At 51.3% G+C, this 21,004-nt stretch overlaps 1 protein-coding gene across 1 annotated transcript in view; it reads right to left on the reverse strand.

Moving 5' to 3' along the window:
* Window positions 1-21,004, reverse strand: part of PARD6G (par-6 family cell polarity regulator gamma) — a 65,716-nt gene that overhangs the window by 20,171 nt on the left and 24,541 nt on the right. The window contains exon 2 of the mRNA XM_036321916.1: window positions 20,066-20,288. Within this exon, the coding sequence (XP_036177809.1) occupies window positions 20,066-20,288 (223 nt within the window). The remainder of the gene's footprint in view (window positions 1-20,065; window positions 20,289-21,004) is intronic.

The following is a 21,004-nucleotide window of genomic DNA, read 5'->3' on the forward strand; positions in this document are numbered from 1 at the left end:
AGGAGGTCAAAGGGGGTAGGGGGAACTAAAGGACACTTCTTTTTTTAAATATATTTTTACCGACTTCAGAGAGGAAAAGAGAGGGAGAGAGAGAGATAGAAACATCAATGATGAGAGAGAATCGTTGATTGGCTGCCTCCTGCAGGCCCCACACTGGGGATCGAACCCGCAACCCGGGTTATGTGCCCTGACCGGAAATTTCACCGTGATCTCCCAGTTCATAGGTCGATGCTCAACCGCTGAGACATGCCGATCAGGCTAAAGGACACTTCTTGAAACTATCGGCATTCACGTTTTAACTGGAAAGTATTAGTAACGGGGAGAAGTATATGAAAGAGGAGGGAATAGTGGCTAAAGGGACAGATGACAACAGAAACCCGCGCAGATACTTGGCCAGTCTTAAAGTATGTGCACATGTGCTTTTTAACCAAGCTTTTTCTCATTTCTCCACCTGGAAAAGTTCGACACACTGAGAAAAGGCTGATGGGTGTGCTCGTGTGTTAAGTTTAAACTTAGAATGTATTTTTCAGAACCAGGTACCCTACTTATACCGTGTATTTCCTACTCCCTTCAAAACCGAAAACAAAATTGACCCCAAAACCCCAAACAACAAAGCCAGCAGCTGCTGTGGGATCTCAGCTCTGCCAGCCTCGGCCGGGAGGCGGGCACAGCACTCCCTGGCCAGCCTTCCAGGCTTCCGCTGCTGGGCGGCCTGAACGGTGGCCCTGCCGTGGGCACAAGGCCCCGAACTGCCGCAGGATGGGAGGCCGGGGCCACAGACAAAGCTTTGCTTAGGGAAGCAGCCTTTCCCGGCCCTGAAACCAGAGGAAGACACGGGATAGACTGCAGTCCCATGAAATAGCATGTGTTGCCAAAGATGGGAGGCTGGGACTATTTAGTGTTCAAATTTGCCAGACAGTGTGCTGTGCTCTGCTCCTAAAACAGCACGAGTGCACACAACTGAACCAAGGAGCACGGGAACCTGACCAGGTGGGTGGAGTGCACCGGCGTGTGACATCCTGTGACAACTTTGTAGAACGGCACCATCGGGGGAAACGGCAAATACACAGGATCTGTGGATCATTGCTGACAACTGCAATCTTCTAAAAGGAAATCTCAATAAAAAACCCACCCCAGCAGAGGGAGCTCCCAAGTGCCCGTCCACTGGGGACACGGGCAGAAACCTCTGCCTCTGGCTGAGGCACTGCAAACTTTGTGCCTTCGGGGCCAAGTCCTCCCTGAGCTCGTGAGCCTGTAAGCGCACCCCAGCCCATACCTCCAAGTGGCTGCACTCACGCGGGAAACTTCTCCAGAGCCCTCTGTTCTCTGCGATGCAGAGACGAGCACAGACGCTGAGAGCCCACAGGGAGCTCCCAGGATCCCTCATGTGTCCTGCTGGCCAGCCGGCCCCACACTGCACACTCCCCGGACATGGCTGGCCCACTTTAAGACAGCAATTTTTAAGGGGGTAGGAGGGCGGGGCACTGAGTTTGAAGGCGCATCCCCTTGAGCACCACCCTCTTATCACGGTCCTTTTATTTTTTTATTTTTTTAAAAATATATTTTATTGATTTTTTACAGAGAGAAAGGGAGAGAGATAGAGAGGTAGAAACATCGATCAGCTGCCTCCTGCACATCTCCCACTGGGAATTTGCCCGCAACCCAGGCACATGCCCTTGACCGGAATCGAACCTGGGACCCCTCAGTCCGCAGGCCAACGCTCTATCCACTGAGCCAAACCGGTTTCGGCTCATGGTCCTTTTAGAAAACCAAAGAGAGTGTCTCCATAACACACGCTCAGAAAACCAGTCAACAAGTGTAGGTGGAGGGAGACCTCCCTGGAGAGGGGCACATGGGGGCTGGCTGCTCTCAGCTGCTCAGAAGGGATGTGGACCAAAGACAAAAGGGCCGGAAGACATCGCTTCAGGGGCACCTGGAGCCTCCGACGTGACTTCCCTGAATGTCCTTCCCTAAGCCCACTCTTCTCTCCCTCATCCAGGCCCAGGTCGACTCCAAAGCGGCCCAAGGTTTCATGCCATTTGCGCCTCATCCTGGAAGCAGGGACAGTGGATGAGTAACACCCCGAGTCCAGGGAACAAAAGAGCTAACCCTCCAATTTCCTACATTTTTGCATGAGCCACGAAGGGGGGCTGAGAACAAAGCACCAATCCAAACTCATGGTTCCAGCCTCGAGCCCACATGGGAGGGCTTTTGGCCAAACCTCCCGGCATTGTGCCCACGGCCGTGCCCACGGGGCGTGGCCCCTCGCCTGCAAAGGGGAGGGTCTGGAAGGATGCCTGCAGTCACATTTCGAACCAGAGGGCGGGGGGAATATTTTTACTCCGTCATCCAGGAGCTGCAGTCACTCAGGTGTTTCTCAGGGAAGCAGTCTCAGACAGAGGCCAGGGCAGGGTGAAATCACCTGCAAGCAGGCTGGCATGCCCCAAAGTGCAGCAACACGCCTCCTGCCCACTCCACCCCTGGGGAAAACATTCCTTTCCTTTCAGGGCCACATCCTGGTTCCACCAGCAGCCGCGAGCGGGGGCTCTGTGGCAAACCTCGTACAACCAGCTTCCAACAGTGAGGTTCTGTGATGGTCCTGGTATAACCGAGAGTCGGACCAGGGCTCTGTGACAGTTCAGTACAGTCGGCAGCCAAGAGTCAGGGCTCCGTGAGGTTTTGGTAGAACCGGCAGCTAACAGCCAGGCTCCCATTGGCTGTGGTTCAGCCCTGCCCCCGCCCTGCAGGTTCCCCGTGTGCCCACTGTGCCTCTGGCCGTAATAAAAGGGCGGTGCTCTGCAGAGAGGGGCTGTAGGTAGCCGTGTGCACTGGATAAGGGAAAGGAAGGCTGGGCCTGGTGGGTAGACTCGACCTTGAGCTCCATCTGCTCTGGGCAGTAGAGTCCTGGCAGCCCCGCTGACCAGAGGCTGGGGCAAGGTGCGGGCAGTGACCACTGGGTGACAGCAGGCAGGGACAGGCAGCGTGGCCCACAGTGCAGCACTCGGCTCTGTTCCTGGGGGAGCGGACTCGCCCTGCACAGGCTACCACTGTCCTGAGAGCGAGGTCACCCACCCAGAACTACAGTCCATGCTGGCTGCCCTGGGCACTCCCCACACTGATCAGACTAGACTCGGGTGGGGCCCAGGACACAAAGTCCCTGTTCTTCCCAGTCTTGTGATCCTAACTGCAGCAGAGCTGGGGACCACCCAAAGGCCCGGGCCTGCAGCCTCCCTGGAAGTTTCCGGAAGGACCATCGCAATTTTAGAATTACTCGTCTCTGTCACACCAGTGACAGGCGCTCTACAAGGTGTAAAAAGCAGGTCTGGCCCAGCTCCTGCCTTTGACTTCCACGCACGCTTCACATGCCCAAGACCCAGAGGTGGCCCACCCTCAGCCTGCAAGCCCAGGGACTTGCCATGACTGACCCCAAGGCTCCCCAACCCCAGGGCACACGTGGTGATGGTGGAGATGCTTGTGGTTGTCATAACTGGGGGTGCCCCTGGCAGAATGTGGGTGGGGCCAGAGGTAAACACCCCACAATGCTCAGGATGCCCTGAGGCAAAGAGTCATCCACCAGACTGCCCCTAGTGCCGTGGGCAGGAGCACCTGTGGTACACGCGTTTCCGGAGGCAGGAGCACTGCAGAGCCAGTTGTCCTAAGGCCTGAAACTAACGAGCCATGGCCACGTGAAAACGGGGTCACATCAGAGAGCCAGTGGGGACGGTGGGTGGGGTGGGTGCAGCCCAGTCCCGCTGAGTGGGGCCTCAGGATTCCCATAGAGACGCCTAGAGAAGGGATCCTCCTTCCCCAACATCCCTCACACGGCGTCCGACCCCAGGCACCCTGGGCCCCGTGGGTGCTGAGAGGAGGCCTGGCCTTGGCCCTCATTTTGCTTGGTGGGGGCTGCCTGCCGCTTGGGCCCTCTTCATGCCGACCTAGTCCCTCCCTGTGTGAGGTGCTGCAGGGCTTGCTGGGCAGGGGGGACCATAGAGCTGTCCCCCTGAACTAGGCAGCAGAATCCCACCCCGCCAAGACCCAGGACCACGGCACCTGGCAGCCCACGTGGAGCTCCCATGTACCTGCATCTGACTCCACCCCTCCCCCTCGTTAGCAGGGAAACTGAGGCCGGAATCAGGGCCACCCAGGCACTCAAGGCCTCCTGCGCTACGACGTGATGTCACCTTCGACTTGGACTACTGTGTCCCTCTCCTGAAACCCTGGACCTCCTCGGCCACCTTTGCTGATGGGCTCTGAAAAATGGGAGCCCCCCACCCCAGCCCTGCTTTGCCCCATCCCTCATCCTCGGAGAGGCAGACACACAGGGGAGGGGTGACGCTGGAGGAACAAGCTCTGTCCGAGTCCGGACTCTGGCACTGCAATGAAATCTATTCGCTCCCGCGGATACTAAGCACACTTCCTTGTCCCTTGTTAACGGCCGAGGGATCGATCTCCAGGTGTCGACACCTCAGCTCTGAATTTATTTCCAGTAGCATCTAAAACACACACTAAAAATTAATTCACATTTTAAGGTACTGTTTTTGGCCAAAGTGTCCGAGAACCAACACAAACTGCATAAAGACAACTTTCACAGGAAAAAATAAAACAGGTGCTAATCCAACGCTTCCTTCAATTACCCAGAAACCATCTGGGAGGCGGTCCAACAGCCCAAGGTCCGTTCTGCACCAGCCAATTCTCAGCCATGGCACACACACAGCTCACCAACGTTCAGATTAATTCCTTTAACAGGGGTCCTCAAACTTTTTAAACAGGAGGCCAGGTCACTGTCCCTCAGACTGTTGGAGCGCCGGACTATAGTTTTAAAAAACAACTATGAACAAATTCCTACGCACACTGCACATACCTTATTTTGAAGTAAAATAACAAAACGGGAACAAATACAATATTTGTATTTGCATGTGGCCCGCGGGCCGTAGTTTGAGGACCCCTGCTTTAAAAAGTACAGTTATTATTTGGGCAGGACACACATGCTCGAACACCTTTGCAATCCAAGGACACAGTTTCACTTTTTCGTTCTGGGCGCAGGGCTGGCTGGACACTCGGCTGAAGCTGACAGGTGCCTCATTTAACGGCAGAGGTCCCTGCTTCAGCCTTCCCTCTGCCTCACGCGCCCGGGCCTCCAGGAGGAGCCGGCAGGGTGGGCAGTCTGGGCAGGCAGTCAGGGGGCCCAGGCGGCCTCCCTCGGAGACTGCATCCCAACTCACTCTGTGAGCTCCCTGTCTGATGGAGGGCTCTAGAGGGAAACTGAGGAAGAAAGGTGCTGGCCACGTGAAAGATGGTAACAGCTTATTTCTATGAAACAGGCCATGAATGAGCACGGGGGGAGAGGGGATGGGGGGACGGGGAGGGGGACAAAACAGCCACAGTGAAAAGTATGCTGGTCTTCCCAATACTGCTTCTGAAAAATAAAACTGAAAAACCCAAGGACAAAAAACTGCCAGCATCATTCTCCTCCCTTTATTTTACAGTCAAAAAACTCCCAGCAGCCCCGAGGGCACACGCTGGCCACCAGTCACAGCAGGGTGGGACCGGCTAGCCTCCACTCAGAACTGAGCCAGCCTCACACACACACACACACACACACACACACACACACACACACACACACACACACCGAGCACCAGGCAGTCTGGTTAGGAATCCATTTCATCTTCTGTCTCCATCTCTGCGCTATGAATAACAAGCACTTCTCCGCTGAGGCTGGGAGAAACCTCTCATTTGTTTCTGCAGACATTCCTTTGGCTTTAGCACGCCACTGTTCCCCAGACCACGAAGATATGAATTTAGCAAAAGCAGTCAGAATGATCTTTCAATACCAAAACCAGCCTTAACAACATTTTATACAACTTTTAAACAGAAAGGAATGGAAAATACAATACAACGAATCCTCTAAATAAAGCTGTGGTATAAAGTTTAAATTCCCCGAGTCAGGAAATCAACTCAGATTCTTCATGTGTGCCAAGAGCACATGGGACACAAGGAAACCACACGTAGTCACAAGCCAAAACTGTAATTCCAACGACATGTGTGCAGTGAAAGTTGACATGGCTAAAAGTGTTTTAACTCCTGTTTTTATGGTCTTTCTTTTTATAACGATGTTAGTGGTCAGGTAGCTCTATATTCTTTGATCCTTTTTATTTCCAAAACAAGATGAAATTAAGACTCCCTCTCCACACACCCCCGCCCCCCATGCACTTGCCCTGAAGTAAGAAACAAACACTAGGGTCTTCAGCCTGATAAGGGGCTTTCACACATAAAAAAACACAGTGAATCTCATGCTCATTGATGGAAGACTAGATGATTCCCCCACCCCAAGACCAGGAACAGGACTGTGGACCCTGAGAAAGGAGGTACCTACTAAGAACAGTTCCTGGTGGTTAACTGGGCTCAAATGTAAAAGTAGAGTCTATCGGCCATTTCTACACAGCGGCCTCTCATGCAAACAGCACTTTAAAAGAGAAGTCTGCACAGAACTGCCCGCCTGTACTGTGTTCCTGCCATATGAGCTGCTGCATCCTTACAAAGGAGTTCTTGGAATCCTATTTCAACCAATAGGTCTGAGGCTTTCCCCATCCAATCAGAGATTTGCAGTTCTATCCATCAGCATCTTCACTGACCAATAAGAGCAGCTCTATCCTGCCCAATCAGGACAATGCCTTTTGGACTAATCAATCCAAAGATTTGGAGTCCTCGTTTGCATGAGTATGAAGCAATCAGGGACTAGGAACGGGGACTTCTGTCTATATAAGCCAGCCCCTGTGGCTCAGGGAGCGAACTTTTCCTTTCCACCCAGGACTTATGATCGCGCCAGGGCACAGCAGAACAGAGCGGAACAGAGCTGTCCAGTCGGAGAGTGGCCATGTCCCAGTCTACCCCACAGCCATGTTGCTTCATAATTGAGCTGTTTGCACTGAATAAAGTTTCCTTCTTCACCACTCCAAACTGGGAATTCCTGTTGGGTCACCTGCCTTTCTATTGGACACTACACTGGAGGTTCTAGACGGGCATTTAGGCAAGAAAAGGAAATAAAAGGCATCCAGGTGGGAAAGTAAAACCATGCCTAGGAATGGAACTGCTGAGTCACATGGTAACCCTATGTTTAACATTTTGAGGAACTGCCAAACTGAACTGAACACAAATATCTACACAGAAACTTGTACAAGAGTGTTCACGGCAGCATTATCCACAATAGCCAAAAGGTGGAAAATAACAAAGTGTCCATCAACTTAGGAATGGATAAACCAAGTGTGGTCTATGCGATGGAATATTATTCAGCCATGAAAAAGGAATGAAGTACTGACACGTGCTATGATGTGGATGAACTTGGGAACATTATGCTAAGTGAGAGAAGCCACGTGACAAAAGATTGAATGTTACATGATCCCATTTATGTGAAATGCCCAGAATAGGCATATCCATAGAGACAGGAAGTGGATTTGTGTTTGCTGGGGACGGGGGAGAGACTACTTAATGGGCTCAGAGTTTCTTTCTGGGGTGAAGAAAATGTTCTAAAATTGAATGTGGATATTCAATTCTGTGAACATCCTAGAAACCAACAAACTGCACACTTTAAATGGGGAATTATATCTCAATATAAATTGAGATATAAAATCAAATAAATCCTATATAATAAAGAACTAATATGCTAATTAGACTGAACAGCAGAATGACCATCTGGATGACCTTTGGGACGAAGCCGGGGCTACGAAGGCGGAGCCCCTTGCACGAATTTCATGCATCCGGCCTCTAGTTAATAAATAAAATGGTTCCTTCCAGCTTTCGGAGGAACAAACATAAATACTAGTACTAGGTCCCACAGACCTATGGCTCAGTGCTTTTCTAGTTGCTGCAATCTCAGAATGCCTTTTAAGAAGAAGATATCAGTGAAAGTCTAACCTTTTCCCTACTTTTGATGTATCCTTCTCCCCTCAATTAGGCTAAAATCAACATCAATGAGTTAAAGCCTAAAAGTGTTTGCCTTTACCACACTGTCTAGTACAAGCTTTGCTTTATAAATTCATATTCTCTACTTCATACAGGCTCACCAGTGCCTGTGTCCCAGGACAAAGGTCCCACAAGAGCAGAGACAGGAGCTGTCCCCACCTCCCCACCCCAGGTTCCCAGAGACCCAGCTGGGGAGTCCTGGCCAGCAGCAGACACTGGTGAGGTGCCAGGCTTCACAACTGAACTGTTTTGTGATGCGTTTCCATTTTTGTTGAAGGCTCTTTTTCCTCCTGACTGTTTTGGGTTGTTTTCATTTTTGTTACAAACTTGGGAGTTTTCAGTCATTACAGGAGGTTCCATCTTGGCTTCTGTGCAGGTCTCTGAGGTGGCACTGGTGAGGACACAGGCTTTGCAGAAGGAAGGAGCAGCAATCCAAACACCTGTCCTGATTTCAGTCCACAGGGAGAGAGGCAAGTGGCAGACGAACCTGCTAATTATCGTAGCTTCAATGATGCTTCAAACACAGGGCCTTGCTTTTCAGAAGAAGCTGTAGGTCATCTGCCCACATTATTTCATTAACTGTAATAGCACCTTTGTCAGACAAGCACCCAACAATAACATCATTCTCATTTGCAGAGGGCAGAGATTAAGGTAAGAGTTGATGCAAGTCTGAGACGATGATCCCAAAGGAAAAGTGTGCTCTGTTCCTTCTGAATTCACCAGGTTAGTAACACTCGAGCAGCCCTGGGAGCCTGTGCCCACTCCTTGTGCCCACTGAAAGCAGCGTCCACTCAGCCTTGCTGCTGCCTCGCTCCCTGGGGACAGCTGTGAGCCAGTGGTCCCGCCGGCCACCAGCACAGTCCTCTGAGGTGGCTCAATGAGAAGCACAGGATCCAAAGCAAAGCCAAACCTAATCAGACAACAGTTTACCCGCTGGCGCAGCAGGAAGACAGAGGCTGGGCTGAGCAGGTAAATCCAGAGGACGTGGTCAGCTTGTTCGCAGGCAACCTTTCTCAGCTGTCTGCGCAGGAGCTCCAGGTTCTGCTGTAGACACAAGGAAACTTCTTTCTTGTGTATTATTAGAAAATCACATTGTCTACAATGACCTAGAACAGGGGTGGGGAACGTCCAGACCCGGGGTCATGTGAGGCCCGAGAAATCATTTGGGCTGGCCCTGCCAAGGCAACCGCAGACGGGACTCGAAATTCAGTAAATCTAGGAGCTTTTTTTTTTTTTTAAATCCTCACCAGAGGATATTTTTCCATCGATTTTTAGAGAGAGGGTGGAAGAGAGAGGGAAAGACAGAAAAACATTTATGTGAGAAACACATTGCCTCCGGTAGGAGCCACGACCAGGGCCCGGGCTGGGGAGGACTCTGCAACTGAGATACGTGCCCTTGACCTGAATTGAACCTGGGACCTTTCAGTCCATAGGCCGACGCTTTACCCACTGAGCCAAACCAGCTAGGGCTAGGAGCTTTTTTCATAGCAACATACATTTATATCAAGTGAATTATACTAAGCGAATGATGTTATAAATATCCAAATGGCCCTTGGTAGAAAAAAGGTTCCCTACCCCTGACCTAGAGGGTCAGGCACTCAGGGGTGTGGCCTGGGTGTTTTCCAGGACCTTCCCTGATTAATAAAGTCAGGTGCCGACTCGCTTTGCTGAGCTGAGTAATTAATTTCCTTGGGCATACAGGTGGCAAAACCACAGCATCTCTACTTACAGACCCATGTGGAATGGCCAAATATGTCCTCAGAAGGTGGTTTACTTGTAATGCATTAGGAAGAAGTGATTTTAAAACTGATTTTAATGAAAGTAAGTTGATTTTCAGTGTTTCCTATCTAGTCAAACTTGAAGCCAAACTCACACCACCCTGAGGCAAAATTATTTCAAGCACAAAACCAAAGACCCTGGGACACCATGGTACATGCATGCACATGCACACATGCCATGCACACATACGCACAAACCACGTACATACATGTCACACACATGCACACACCAACCCTTAGCTGTGCACATCTGAAATCAAGCATTAATAAGCACTTCATCTGTAGTTGCTACTCCTTCCACTGTTCTGTGTTTTTGTTTTTTTTAATCCTCACCCAAAGATATTTTTTCCATTGATTTTTAGAGAGAGTGAAGAGGGGGGAGGGAGAAAGAGAGAAACATCAATGTGAGAGAGGCACATTGATTGCCTGCTTCCCACACGTGCCCCCACAGGAGCTGGGGATTGAACCTGCAACCGAGGTACATGCCCTAGACAGGGAAACAAACTCCTAACCCTTCAGTCCATGGGCTGATGCTCTAACCACTGAGCACCAGCCAGGTTTCCTTCCACTGTTTTAAAAGTAATATATAACATTTTACCATCAATCCCTAAAATCTACTTCATGATTAATGTCTTTTCATCTTTTCTGGTTTTCAGAATCATCTTAAGAAATCAAGGAAAAATCCAATAAGACTTACTCCATTAGGCTTCTTCCCATGGCGGGGTGGCCTGGTTCTGCTGGGGGAGGATGGGGGGTGGTTGGCAACGCACAGGTTCTGCACATCGACTCCTTCCCCGTGAGAACTCAACGTGCAACACCGGGCTTAACTGTCCTTAACTTTTGCTCCAGGTGGAAGGAACAGGTGTCCCACAGCCGGAGACAGGCAGTGTGAGAACTACAGCTCTGTGGGCCTGATGACCAGGTCTGCGAGGGGATGCGCAGCAGCCGATCAGGTGCCGAAGGGAGCCAGGCAGACCCAGCCGTCCTTGTTGCTTCTCAGAGACCAGGATCCCCAGGACACACCCTCAGCTCCCATCGCACCTCCTGGCGCCACAGAAGAGGGGGAGGAGGAGGACAGCTCACACTCAGCAAAGCCCCGATGTGTCAGGCACCGTTCTGAGGGACTTCCAAATATTTAATCACCTCAAACCGAGGTTCAACAGGTGGGGAAACCAAGGCCCAGGAGAAATGAAGTCACCTGCCCAAGGCCACACGCCGATAAGCCAAGGAAGCAGGCTCACTAACCACTGTGTGTGTCCAGGGGCCCCCGCAGCCCAGCAGCTAGAGGACGCTGGTGCTTTCAGGGAGCTGGATGGAAAACACTCGTGTTCTGGGAGCTGAGCTCGGACAGAAAGCTTAACTAAAAATGCAGCAAATGCCTGGACTCAGTCAGCCCTCTTGCTTTATAGGATTTCTACCTCTTCTGAGTTGTGAGGCTGTAGTTGACACTATTTTATCTTAAGTCACCGATCCAGACACAGTACTCCCCGGGGAGGGGGGTGTGAGCTCCCGCAGGCCCTCCTGTGGCCCGTGTGCTGTCTCTCCCAACTGCAAACCCAGGTTCCAACACCCAGAACTGAGATGCTAGCAGTTCTAGGGTCTGACCACTCCTGTCAGCCTTCCAACCCGGCCAGTTAACAAGCCACATGGCTGTGCCCCGCTGGCCCGTGGCCTGGGCACGACACTCCAGCAGGAAGATTAGTGCTCTCCTCTCATCAGCCCCTGCAAACTGTGCTGAAGGCCAAGCTGAGCTCTACCCACCTCCCCAGTCATCCGGCCCCTCCACGTCCCACAAGTCGGCTTCCCGCTCTCTCTCACTGAAATCTTTTCAAGGCGTAGGAGGAAGGAGATGGGGGGAAAGTGCCCCACGAGAACGCAGGCAGGACAGACTGCACTCGGCCTCTCAGGAGCCTGTTAGGACTGCTGCCTGGTCACTCTGTCCTGGGGCAGCTTGTCTGACAGTGGTCAGACTTGGAGGGTGGCTGGGATCTCTGCAGCGACGTGTCCTCAGTTCACGGTGGGTCTGATATGAGCGACTTCAGTGTCTGAGCAGAGGCTGTGTGAAGAGCAGCCTCCATGGGCTCTGTCTCCCCAGAGACGCTCCTGAGAGCCTCAGGGGAACCCCTGTCACCTCCAGGAAGAGCGTGGCCGTCCATGTGTCCACGTCCCAGCCGACTCCGCAGCCTGGGGCTGTGACTCGCTCAGCCTGTATTTACAGGACGCTACAGTGGTGACCCGAGAGGACAACTGTAATCAAACAGCCGAAAATAACTGCTGGCAGGAAAGCCCCTACTTAGAGCAGACCCTCCAGCAACTCGCATGGTGGCAGTCGGCAGCCCTGGCTTGGCCAATGCACCAAGCCAACCGTCCTCTTCCCTCACAAAGGAGATTGAAGGAGCCCCACCCAGGGGTGCCAGCCAGGTCCTCAGCCCTTTCCAACCCAGCCAAGGGCCCTGCCTCCCTCAGCTGTCCCATCAGCCAAGTCCAGCACAAACACAGTGGCAGGCCCTTCCTAAGCAGAGGGTTGCTGGGCAGGACTAAGTGCCAACGGGCCAACGTCTCTGCTCCTCTGAGCCTCCCAAGATGCTGCCCACGTCAGCTGTCCATCACTGTGCCTGCTGGTCCTGAGCACAGAGGCTGGGAGAAGCTCCCACAGTGACTGGGGTGGAGCCCGGGCCTGTGTCCCCCACTCAGTAGACCCTGAAGACCCTGAGGGACACTGCTTCACCAGGTCCCCACAGTTATCTCTGTTAGACGAGACCCTCCTTCCAGAGAAGGAGCAGAGCACCAGCTTCAAGGCCAGGTTCTAGGACAGTTGGACTGAGACATCGGGTGGTACCTGGCTTACCTGCCACTGAGTGCATGCGTGAATGTGCACAATTCCACAGCTCCTGTGCATCTGCTGCCTACTTCACAGATTTTCATTACCCCAAAAAGACACCCCTGGGTGACGCAGGGCTCTACACCCCAGCTCAGCATGTGCTCCCGAAAGGCTGGCAGCATCTCCATACTTTTTTGGTGGTCTCTGAAGCTGAGCGCCCCACTGAGGTCACATGGAGGATGGGCAGGGGCCATTTGGGGCCCATCTGCATAGGAGCCCAGAAGAGGCCGCAACCAACCATCCGCCCCAACTGCAGCCCACGCCATGGTGAGCCAAGGCCAGGGAGGGCAGACCTGACAGCGCGGACAGCCAGCTCCCAAGGCTGTGGGGCTGGTTGTCAGGACACCGAAGGATGTGCCATGCTGGGTTCACCAACTCCAAGACAAGCAGTTCAGGAGTGGGGACCAGCTCGTCACCTTGGGCAAGGAGGGTCGCCAGCCCCAAGCCTCCCCATTTTCTCGCTCTTATCTCTGTCAGCAGAGAATCTCTTGAGCTTAACAGCTGCAGGGAGGAACTGTGGGAGCAGGCTGTCACCAGAAGCCCCCACCTGGCTTTGGGAGACAAAATGGAAATGTTTGGAGGGGGTGGACCTGCAGTGTCTTTGTGGCTGGGTCCTGGGATTGTCAGGGTCTCCCACCTGCAACACACACACAGTCAAGCACCAGCATCTCGAGATCCACAGCTCAGAGAGGTCCCACGCAGGTGGGGGCCAGGTTAGGGTTCCCACCCCTCCAAGTCACTGCTGGTGCCCTGGCATGTCCAGGGGAGCTGGCAGGGGCTTCGTCCTGGTCATTTAACTTGAGACTCACCACCTGCCATGCAAAGTCCAAGACACAGAGTCAGCGTGGGAGGAACAGGTCTGAGCACCCAGGCGGGTGGGGAAAGCCTGGAGTCTCTACAGGGATGTGATGACTCCATCCACAAGTGACAATTATTTCCGAAGTGATTTGCAACCTTTAACCAGACTGTAGACGTATAGCCGTGGTGAGTGTGCCATGGACAATTTATAGGAATTTATCCTTACAGGTACAGAGCCACTTCTTGGAGTTCGACGGTAACTCAGCAAAACATATACTGTTTTACTGCTACAGTTTCGGGGGGTGGGGGGGGATGAAAAAGTTCAGGCGATAGATAATGGTTGCACAACCATGTGAATGAACTCAGTAGTACTGAATCGCACAGTTAAAAATGGTTAAAGTGGTAAATTTTATGTTACAGGTGCTTTGCCACAATAAAAAACTAGTTATATATTAGTTAATATATGTGGTCTGAACGCTCTCCTTTTACAGGGTAAAGCACTCCCAACCTGGTCGCTTGCACTCCGTGGCTCTGTGGGGGCTGCGCTGTGCTGGGCAGGACCACAGGGGCATCCCCTGCACTCACACCACCCCCCAGCAAGCAGCTTAGGCGTAAATAGCTGCAAACTGCACTGTCGGTCCCACCCAGTGCCCTGTCTGCATCTGTTAAAGGCCACAAAGTGCCTCGGTGTTTACGAGAACCGGGTGCAGGTGGAGCCTGGGTGCTGAGTCACTTTCCCACAGGAGAGATGGAAAGGACAGAGATACAGGGGAAAAAAACAGGAAGACACACCACGGTGCAAGAGGAAATCCCAATCTTGCTTACGCTGCTGGAAAAGAAGAGGTCACGGTGGAAATTTTTATATCTCTGGACTCCAAACTGGTGCAGGTAACATCCCTTCCACAACAAACTACTCTACCCTAACGGGCCACGGAGTCCACTGTTTCTCAGGAGGGACCATTGTGGTGACGGCCCAGGAGCTGCGTGTTCACTGGGGGCTCTGTATGTTGTGGTGCAAAGTTAGGGCTGGCTGGCTGACCGGGCACCGTCGTCCAGGTCAAAGGGCAATGAAGGAAGGACTGGCCTTTTGGAAGGTGCCAGAGGCCAACACCTCTGTGCTGACATCTGTGGCCAACCAACCCCCAGGAGGGCCACAAAGCTCACATTTAACCCCGTGTTCCCCAAAGCCCAGAGGGGCGGGCACTTCTCGCCCTGCCACCCTTCAGCGACATTTAATAAAACATCACACCAGGTTCTAACTCCATGCTCTCCACACTCAGCAGGTCCCGCCTCCCAAACTGCACGCCTACTGCAGGAGACACTGAGCAGTTTAAGCCTCGGCTTAAACCTCCCCCTTGTCCCCAGCAGACTCACCGCCACCTGCCCGCAGGTGCTCCGCTGACCTATCCTGACAGTATCTAAACATGTACAACACCGTTTATAATAACGAAAAATTGGAGCAGTTGAAATATAAATTAATAAAGAATTGGTTAAATTTTGTTACATTCATACAACTGATATGTCCATGAAAAGGATCATATAGCCCTGGCCGGTTGCTCAGTCGTTAGAGCGTCAGCCTGCAGACCGAAGGGTGGCTGGTTCAATTCCCGGTCAAGGACACATACCTCGGTTGCAAGTTCCCCAGCCCAGGGGAGCCAATCAATGTCTTCCTCCCTCCCATCTCTCTCGCCTCCTTCCCTTTCACTCTCTCTAGAAATCAATGGCAAAAATACCCTTGGGTGAGGATTAAAAAAAAAAAGGATCATATATATCTACATATATGTACAGAAAGTCAAAAATATAATTTTAGGTTAAAATAATCTCTACAGGACACATATTATGACCCCGTTTATGTACCACGAGGTCCCACGGACTGTCCGCACCACGGGTCTGGAGGGGCTCACCAAAATGGACACAGTGATCAATCACCTCAAGGCAGTGTTGCTTCCACGCTGTTTGAGTTTTCTTTTATGAAGATGTTAGAAACAGAAAAGACTTTTAAAAACAAACAGTTTTACAAATAGCTTAATGACAGAGGACATGGTCATTTATGATGTTAAGTTTTTTAAATGCATGAATCCAAATTATAAATTATACTCTGGGCTTGACTGTGTAAAAGGACATATGACTAGAAAATAAGAAAAAAGTAGAATCCAATTCCACTGCGTAAACTCTGACTGGAGGGGAAGAGGCAGCGCCCAGACTCAGGTGGACTGCCCTGGCCAGAGCCTGCAGGCCGGCCCGCAGGACAAGGCCTGGGTTCTGTGGACAGTGGGCGGCTGGCCTTTGTTTTCCTTTTCAGGAGCTGCATCAGCACATTCTCTCCCCATCACTCCCACTCCTGGGGGAAGGGGGGCGCTGGGTCAGGCATTTTGTTTTCTGCATGTTCCCACGGGAGGCAGTGGGAGAGGTTTTGCCCTTTTTTCAATTTAAAAAAAAAAAAAAAGGGAAAGAAATTCTTCAAATACTCAAACTTCCAAGACACAGTGACAATTAAAGAAGCAGACGTGTCTCATGAAAAAGCTCCAGATTCCAGGGTGTAGGGACATGAGGAGCCCAATCCAGCAAACCTACACCTTTACTCACAACTCAAAGAGCCTTGACAGCCTGGGCCGAGTCTGAGGAAGAATGAAACGGGGTGGGGATACAGAAATTCAGTGGTGGCAGCTTTAACTCCTGCTACACAGCGAGCCTCCAACTTAAAACCAAACACATCCCCAGCTACTTTTAATACAGAAGCCAAGAAAAGCCATCATCATCAGGATTCACATGCCTGGTAACAAGATTCTGCCAATGTCTAAACCAAACTCTCAATAATTCTATACATTTTACTTGGAAGAACACGCCTGAATTACTTTTTCTGGCAACTCGCTTAAGTGGAATCACAAGCAGACACACACCCTCGCCTCAGCTCCCAATCATTCAACTTCTGATAAATCAAAAAGTTTATAACTGTGTCTTCCTCATTCGAGAAACCCAAAGAATTGCCAGAGAACAGTTAACAGACACAAGCAAGTGTGCTATATTTAGGCTAGTTTAAAAGTAAACAGTTCAGAGCACTCTAATTGTTCCGAAAGCCTTGTCGTATAATGAAGACTTCATCAGCCTCTTCTTGATGCCCGGGCAGTGGTACCCCAGGGACAGAGAGCAAATGAAATTCAATTAGGATTCCACCTCTACTCCTGGGTTGGGGCCCGAGAGGTAAAGAGGCCCATCTCTTAAATAACAAGAGTACAGGCACAGGGTAGTTGAAGTAATTATTCGATGGGTATTTGCACTTCCTGTTTATTCTGCTAAAATTAGAAAGAGACACTCCAAGCATCTCTGCTGGTCTTGTCCTGCGTTCTCTCTGGCCGGGCCAGCTTCCTCGGGAAGGACAGGCGTCCGCAGGGCACAGAGAGACGAGCTTCCCTGACACTGGCTGGGTCTGTCGCCCAAATATGCAAACGGGACTCCCGATGCTGCCTCTGACTGCTTTATTCTCTTACTAAAATGGGCAAAGCATGAAAAGTGAAAGGCATAATAACATCTGTTATTTAACCCAGGGAAAACCCCACAGCTTTTAACAGTAGCCCAGCCTGGACAGAGGGCTCAGAAGTCTAGTAAATGCAGAAGAGCCTGTAGAAGTGAAGCCAAAGGGGTGGCCCTCTGCCCCTCGGGCAAAAACACCACCCAGCACCCGCAGAAAAAGTCCCCTGACTGGTTCCGGGCCTGTTGTCTGAGCGCCCAAATGCTGACTGCAACAGGGTCCTTGCCCCAGTGCCCAGAACCCTCAGCCATCTCATAGTGCTTGGGAATGCCTTCTTGGGGTAGCATTTTTAAAGGCATAAAGTAAAATACATGGGATTACAGAGGAAATGACCAGTTTGAAGACAACTATCAAAATATTAAAGCAATATGTATACAATATCCATAAGGGAATTGGTCCAGGATTCCACCCCCCTCCCGATATAAAAATCCATGGATACTCAAGTCCCTTATATAAAATGGTTTAGTGTTTGCATATATCCTACGGACATCCTCCCATACACTTTAAACCACCTCTAGATTACTTATAATACCTAACACAATTTAAATGCTATATAAATAATTTAAATGCCAAATCATGCTGTATTGTTTAGGGAATGACAAGGGAAAGTCTGCACGTGTTTAGATACAATCATTGTAGGAGGCCTCACTATGTAGCACATCAGCAAAAAACAAAACATTTCCCCCCAAATATTTCCGATCTGTAGTTGGTTGAACCCATGGATGTGGAACCCACAGACATGGAGGGCTGACTGTATGTGATTTCTCACTAACACATTAAATAACCATCTGTACCACTGTTTTAAAATAATGACTGACTATCAATGATATTCAAGATATCTGGCTACAACTAACACGATATGAACACGTCTGTGACTTCTATTGGCAGGTCCTGCCGATCCTGTGCAGGGACACTGACGGCTGTGACACTTTCTGTCTTCCTGAGTCAGCCGGAAAACACCCTGAGGTGGGTGCCTCAGCTGAGGACAGGAGGGCTCGCTGGTCACAGCCAGGGAGCAGGTGCTGGAGGGGCAGTCTCAGGTGCTCTGAGCTCCTGCTGCCACATGACAGAGAAAGGCAGGGGCTGCAGGTGACAGGCTCACAGTGAGAATAAGAGGGATCGGAACCGTAAGCCAGCTCATTCATCTCTGGGCTATTTCTCTGCTGCCACAGGAAGGAGGAAAAGTAAATAATGAAGACAGGATGCAAGACCTTGGCCCTGCGGAGAGGAAAAGCCTGGAAGTTAATGCAACCCCACCTGCACACACAGACCCGGAGCTTCCCGTGTCTCAGCGTCGGGGAATCAAGAGCGAGGGTGCCAGGTGTCATGAGGGCCGGCCTCGTAAAGGGCAGACAGTGCCTCTGTCCTGCTCCAAGCCCAGCCCACACGCAGTGGTACAGAGATGCGTTCCCTTCCCACAGATGACAAAGCCCGCGTCCCCTGCAGTCCACGTGGCGCCTCACACCCACTGCTCACCTCCCACACCAGTGAGCCGACAGCACGACCTGTGTGGGCAGAGCTGTGGGACAAGCCAGCCCTGAGAGCAGCGAGCAACCACAGCAGAGAGAGCTGATGGGCAGGCGGGCGCCTTAGGTAGAGCGTTTGGGACCAGGCCCTCCTGAGAAGGGGGCGCGAACACCTGCTCACGTAATGTGCGGTGGGGGCCGCAGGGGCAGGGAGGATGCAGCAGCCACAGCAAAGCCAGGGCCTGCAGAGGCAGAAGAGGGTCCTACGCCTCAGCCATTCCCCCAGGCCACCTGAGGAAGTGACAGCTGTGTTGACGTCTGGAACGCAGAGGCAGAGCTTTCTGATCTTGTGCCAGAAAAAAGTCCAGAGTGAGGTCAGCGGTCTCCTGGTGCTCCCTCTCCACATGCATTCCCTCCGTCACTACAAACAGGATGTGACAGCTCATTCGCGGAGCACGGACCACCGGCCAGCGTGCTCTGAGCTGTGCACATGCTGCCGCTCACCTCAGGACAACCTGCGCGAGAGAGTAGCACCTGCCACACCGAGCCCCAGGCCCCGTGGCCCCGAGGGCCTCCCCCAGCACTCGTGGCTGTGGCTGCTACTTTAGTGGGTGCTTAGGCTCTGCCCCCATCCAGAGACCAGGACCCGTCCCCTCCTGCTAAGATCAAAGTCACAGTAGCACACACATGGGCTGCAGGTCTTCCCGAGGCCTCTGTTCTTTAAGGGCACCCAGTGCTCACATGTGACAGAAGGTGCTCTCGGAGAAGGGGGACAGTCATGACCAAGTCAACCATAAAACGCCATTTTTCCATTTCCCGAAAATCAAGTGTCACCTCAGGGGGTTCTTTCCGTCAGTACGGTTGACCCTTGAACAACCTTTGTGGGTCCACTTACAGGTGGACGGCCTTCAATAAACACCTGCTCTGATTCTGATCTGTGGCTAGGAGTTCGAGGATGCAGGGGGCTGACCGTATTCATTGATCTAGGCTGTCCTATGGAGGGGACTTGAGCATCCCCGGATTCTGGTACCAGCAGGGGGTCCTGGAATGGATCCCCTGTAAGTGCCCAGGGACAGCAGCACTCTATGGAGTCAAAAGTTATACGTGGATTTTTGAGTGCAAGGTGGTTGGCACTCCTAACCCCCACGTTGCTCAAAGGTATATAATTTTGAAATGTTAACGTTCTCCCAAACTTAGCGAAGAGAAAACAAATAAAAAATGTGGCTCTGATGTTGTCACAGCAAAACTAGGTCTTCAGAGCTCAAGTTAACCAAACTAACAATTTAAAACTAACATCTTCTTCCAACCCCAAAAACACAGTGGAAACCATACTGGCAACCTTAAGTTTCATTCTTGGGTTACTGACTAAGGCCTTTTCATTACTGAATTAACTTGCTTCCAGTTAACATACTGAAAGTATCAATGTTACTTTTTTTCCTCAGTATTTAAAAATCAGAAGTCAACACTACAGTGGAAAATACCGTTTAGATATTTTTAAGCCTTTCTAATAAAGTAATGTTGACCAAACAAATGTTAATTCCTTTCGTCTCTTACCACCGGCGAGAAAACAAAGTCTCAGGCCCTGTCATGACAGACAAAACTGAGGACTGTGCTCAGCGCTGAGATGAGTGCCGAGCCAGGGAAGCCGTACCTCGTTTCTGGATGAAGACTCTGAGCAGGGGGTTTGCGCTCGAGACCGCCTTGCAGAAGTTGTCATCGTTGTTGATGGGCAGCAGGTCGCCGTGCACGTCTGCATAGCCGATGGTCACTTCGGTGTTGGCGATGTGGTGCGTGTGCACAACCAGCTGGTAGAAATCCTCAAACTTCCCAGGCTTTTGGCGGTCTAAGGAGAACCTTCGGAACTCAGCCCCAAACTACAATGCAAGATACGGGCATAAGTGAACAACAGGGAAAGGGCACCAAAGATTAATAAGTGTTTACTGAGCTTCTACAAGGCCTGGGACACAGTGGCAATCGGGGTGCCTGTCCTCAGAGAGCTCACATGAGCCCACGAGGGAACAGCTGGCTCAACAAGTCCTGAGAGCAGGACAGGCGCCATGCTCAGGCTGTGCGGGGAAAGCAGTATCAAAATTAACTGTAAGCACAGCCGATGGAATAAAACGCCTATTTCATTCCTCACGGGGTCTGAGGCCCGGGACCACACCAGCACGGCCCTGAGCAGCTCAGACACTCGGAGGCAGGGGAGGCAAGTGCAGCTGACACTTCGGGACTTTTTCCTACGGGCACAGGAAGTCCTGGAACAATTTTAATTTTAAGCAAGGATTTAATATAATTTGCATTTAAAAAATAAAAACAAGTAGCTGTACTTCAAAAGGATCAGAAGTGGAAGCAAAATAGAAAAGAAGAAAGGAAGGAAGGAAGGAAGGGAGGGAGGGAGGGAGGGAGGGAGGGAGGGAGAGAGAGAGAGAGAGAAAGAAAGAAAGAAAGAAAGAAAGAAAGAAAGAAAGAAAGAAAGAAAGAAAGAAAGAAAGAAAGAAAGAAAAGAAATAAAGAAAAAGAAAGGAAGGAAGGGGGGAGGGAGGGAGGGAAGGAAGGAAGGAAGGAAGGGAGGGAGGGAGGGAGGGAGGGA

This window comes from Myotis myotis, unplaced genomic scaffold (genome assembly GCF_014108235.1).
Source record: "Myotis myotis isolate mMyoMyo1 unplaced genomic scaffold, mMyoMyo1.p scaffold_m19_p_9, whole genome shotgun sequence".
NCBI lineage: Eukaryota > Metazoa > Chordata > Mammalia > Chiroptera > Vespertilionidae > Myotis > Myotis myotis.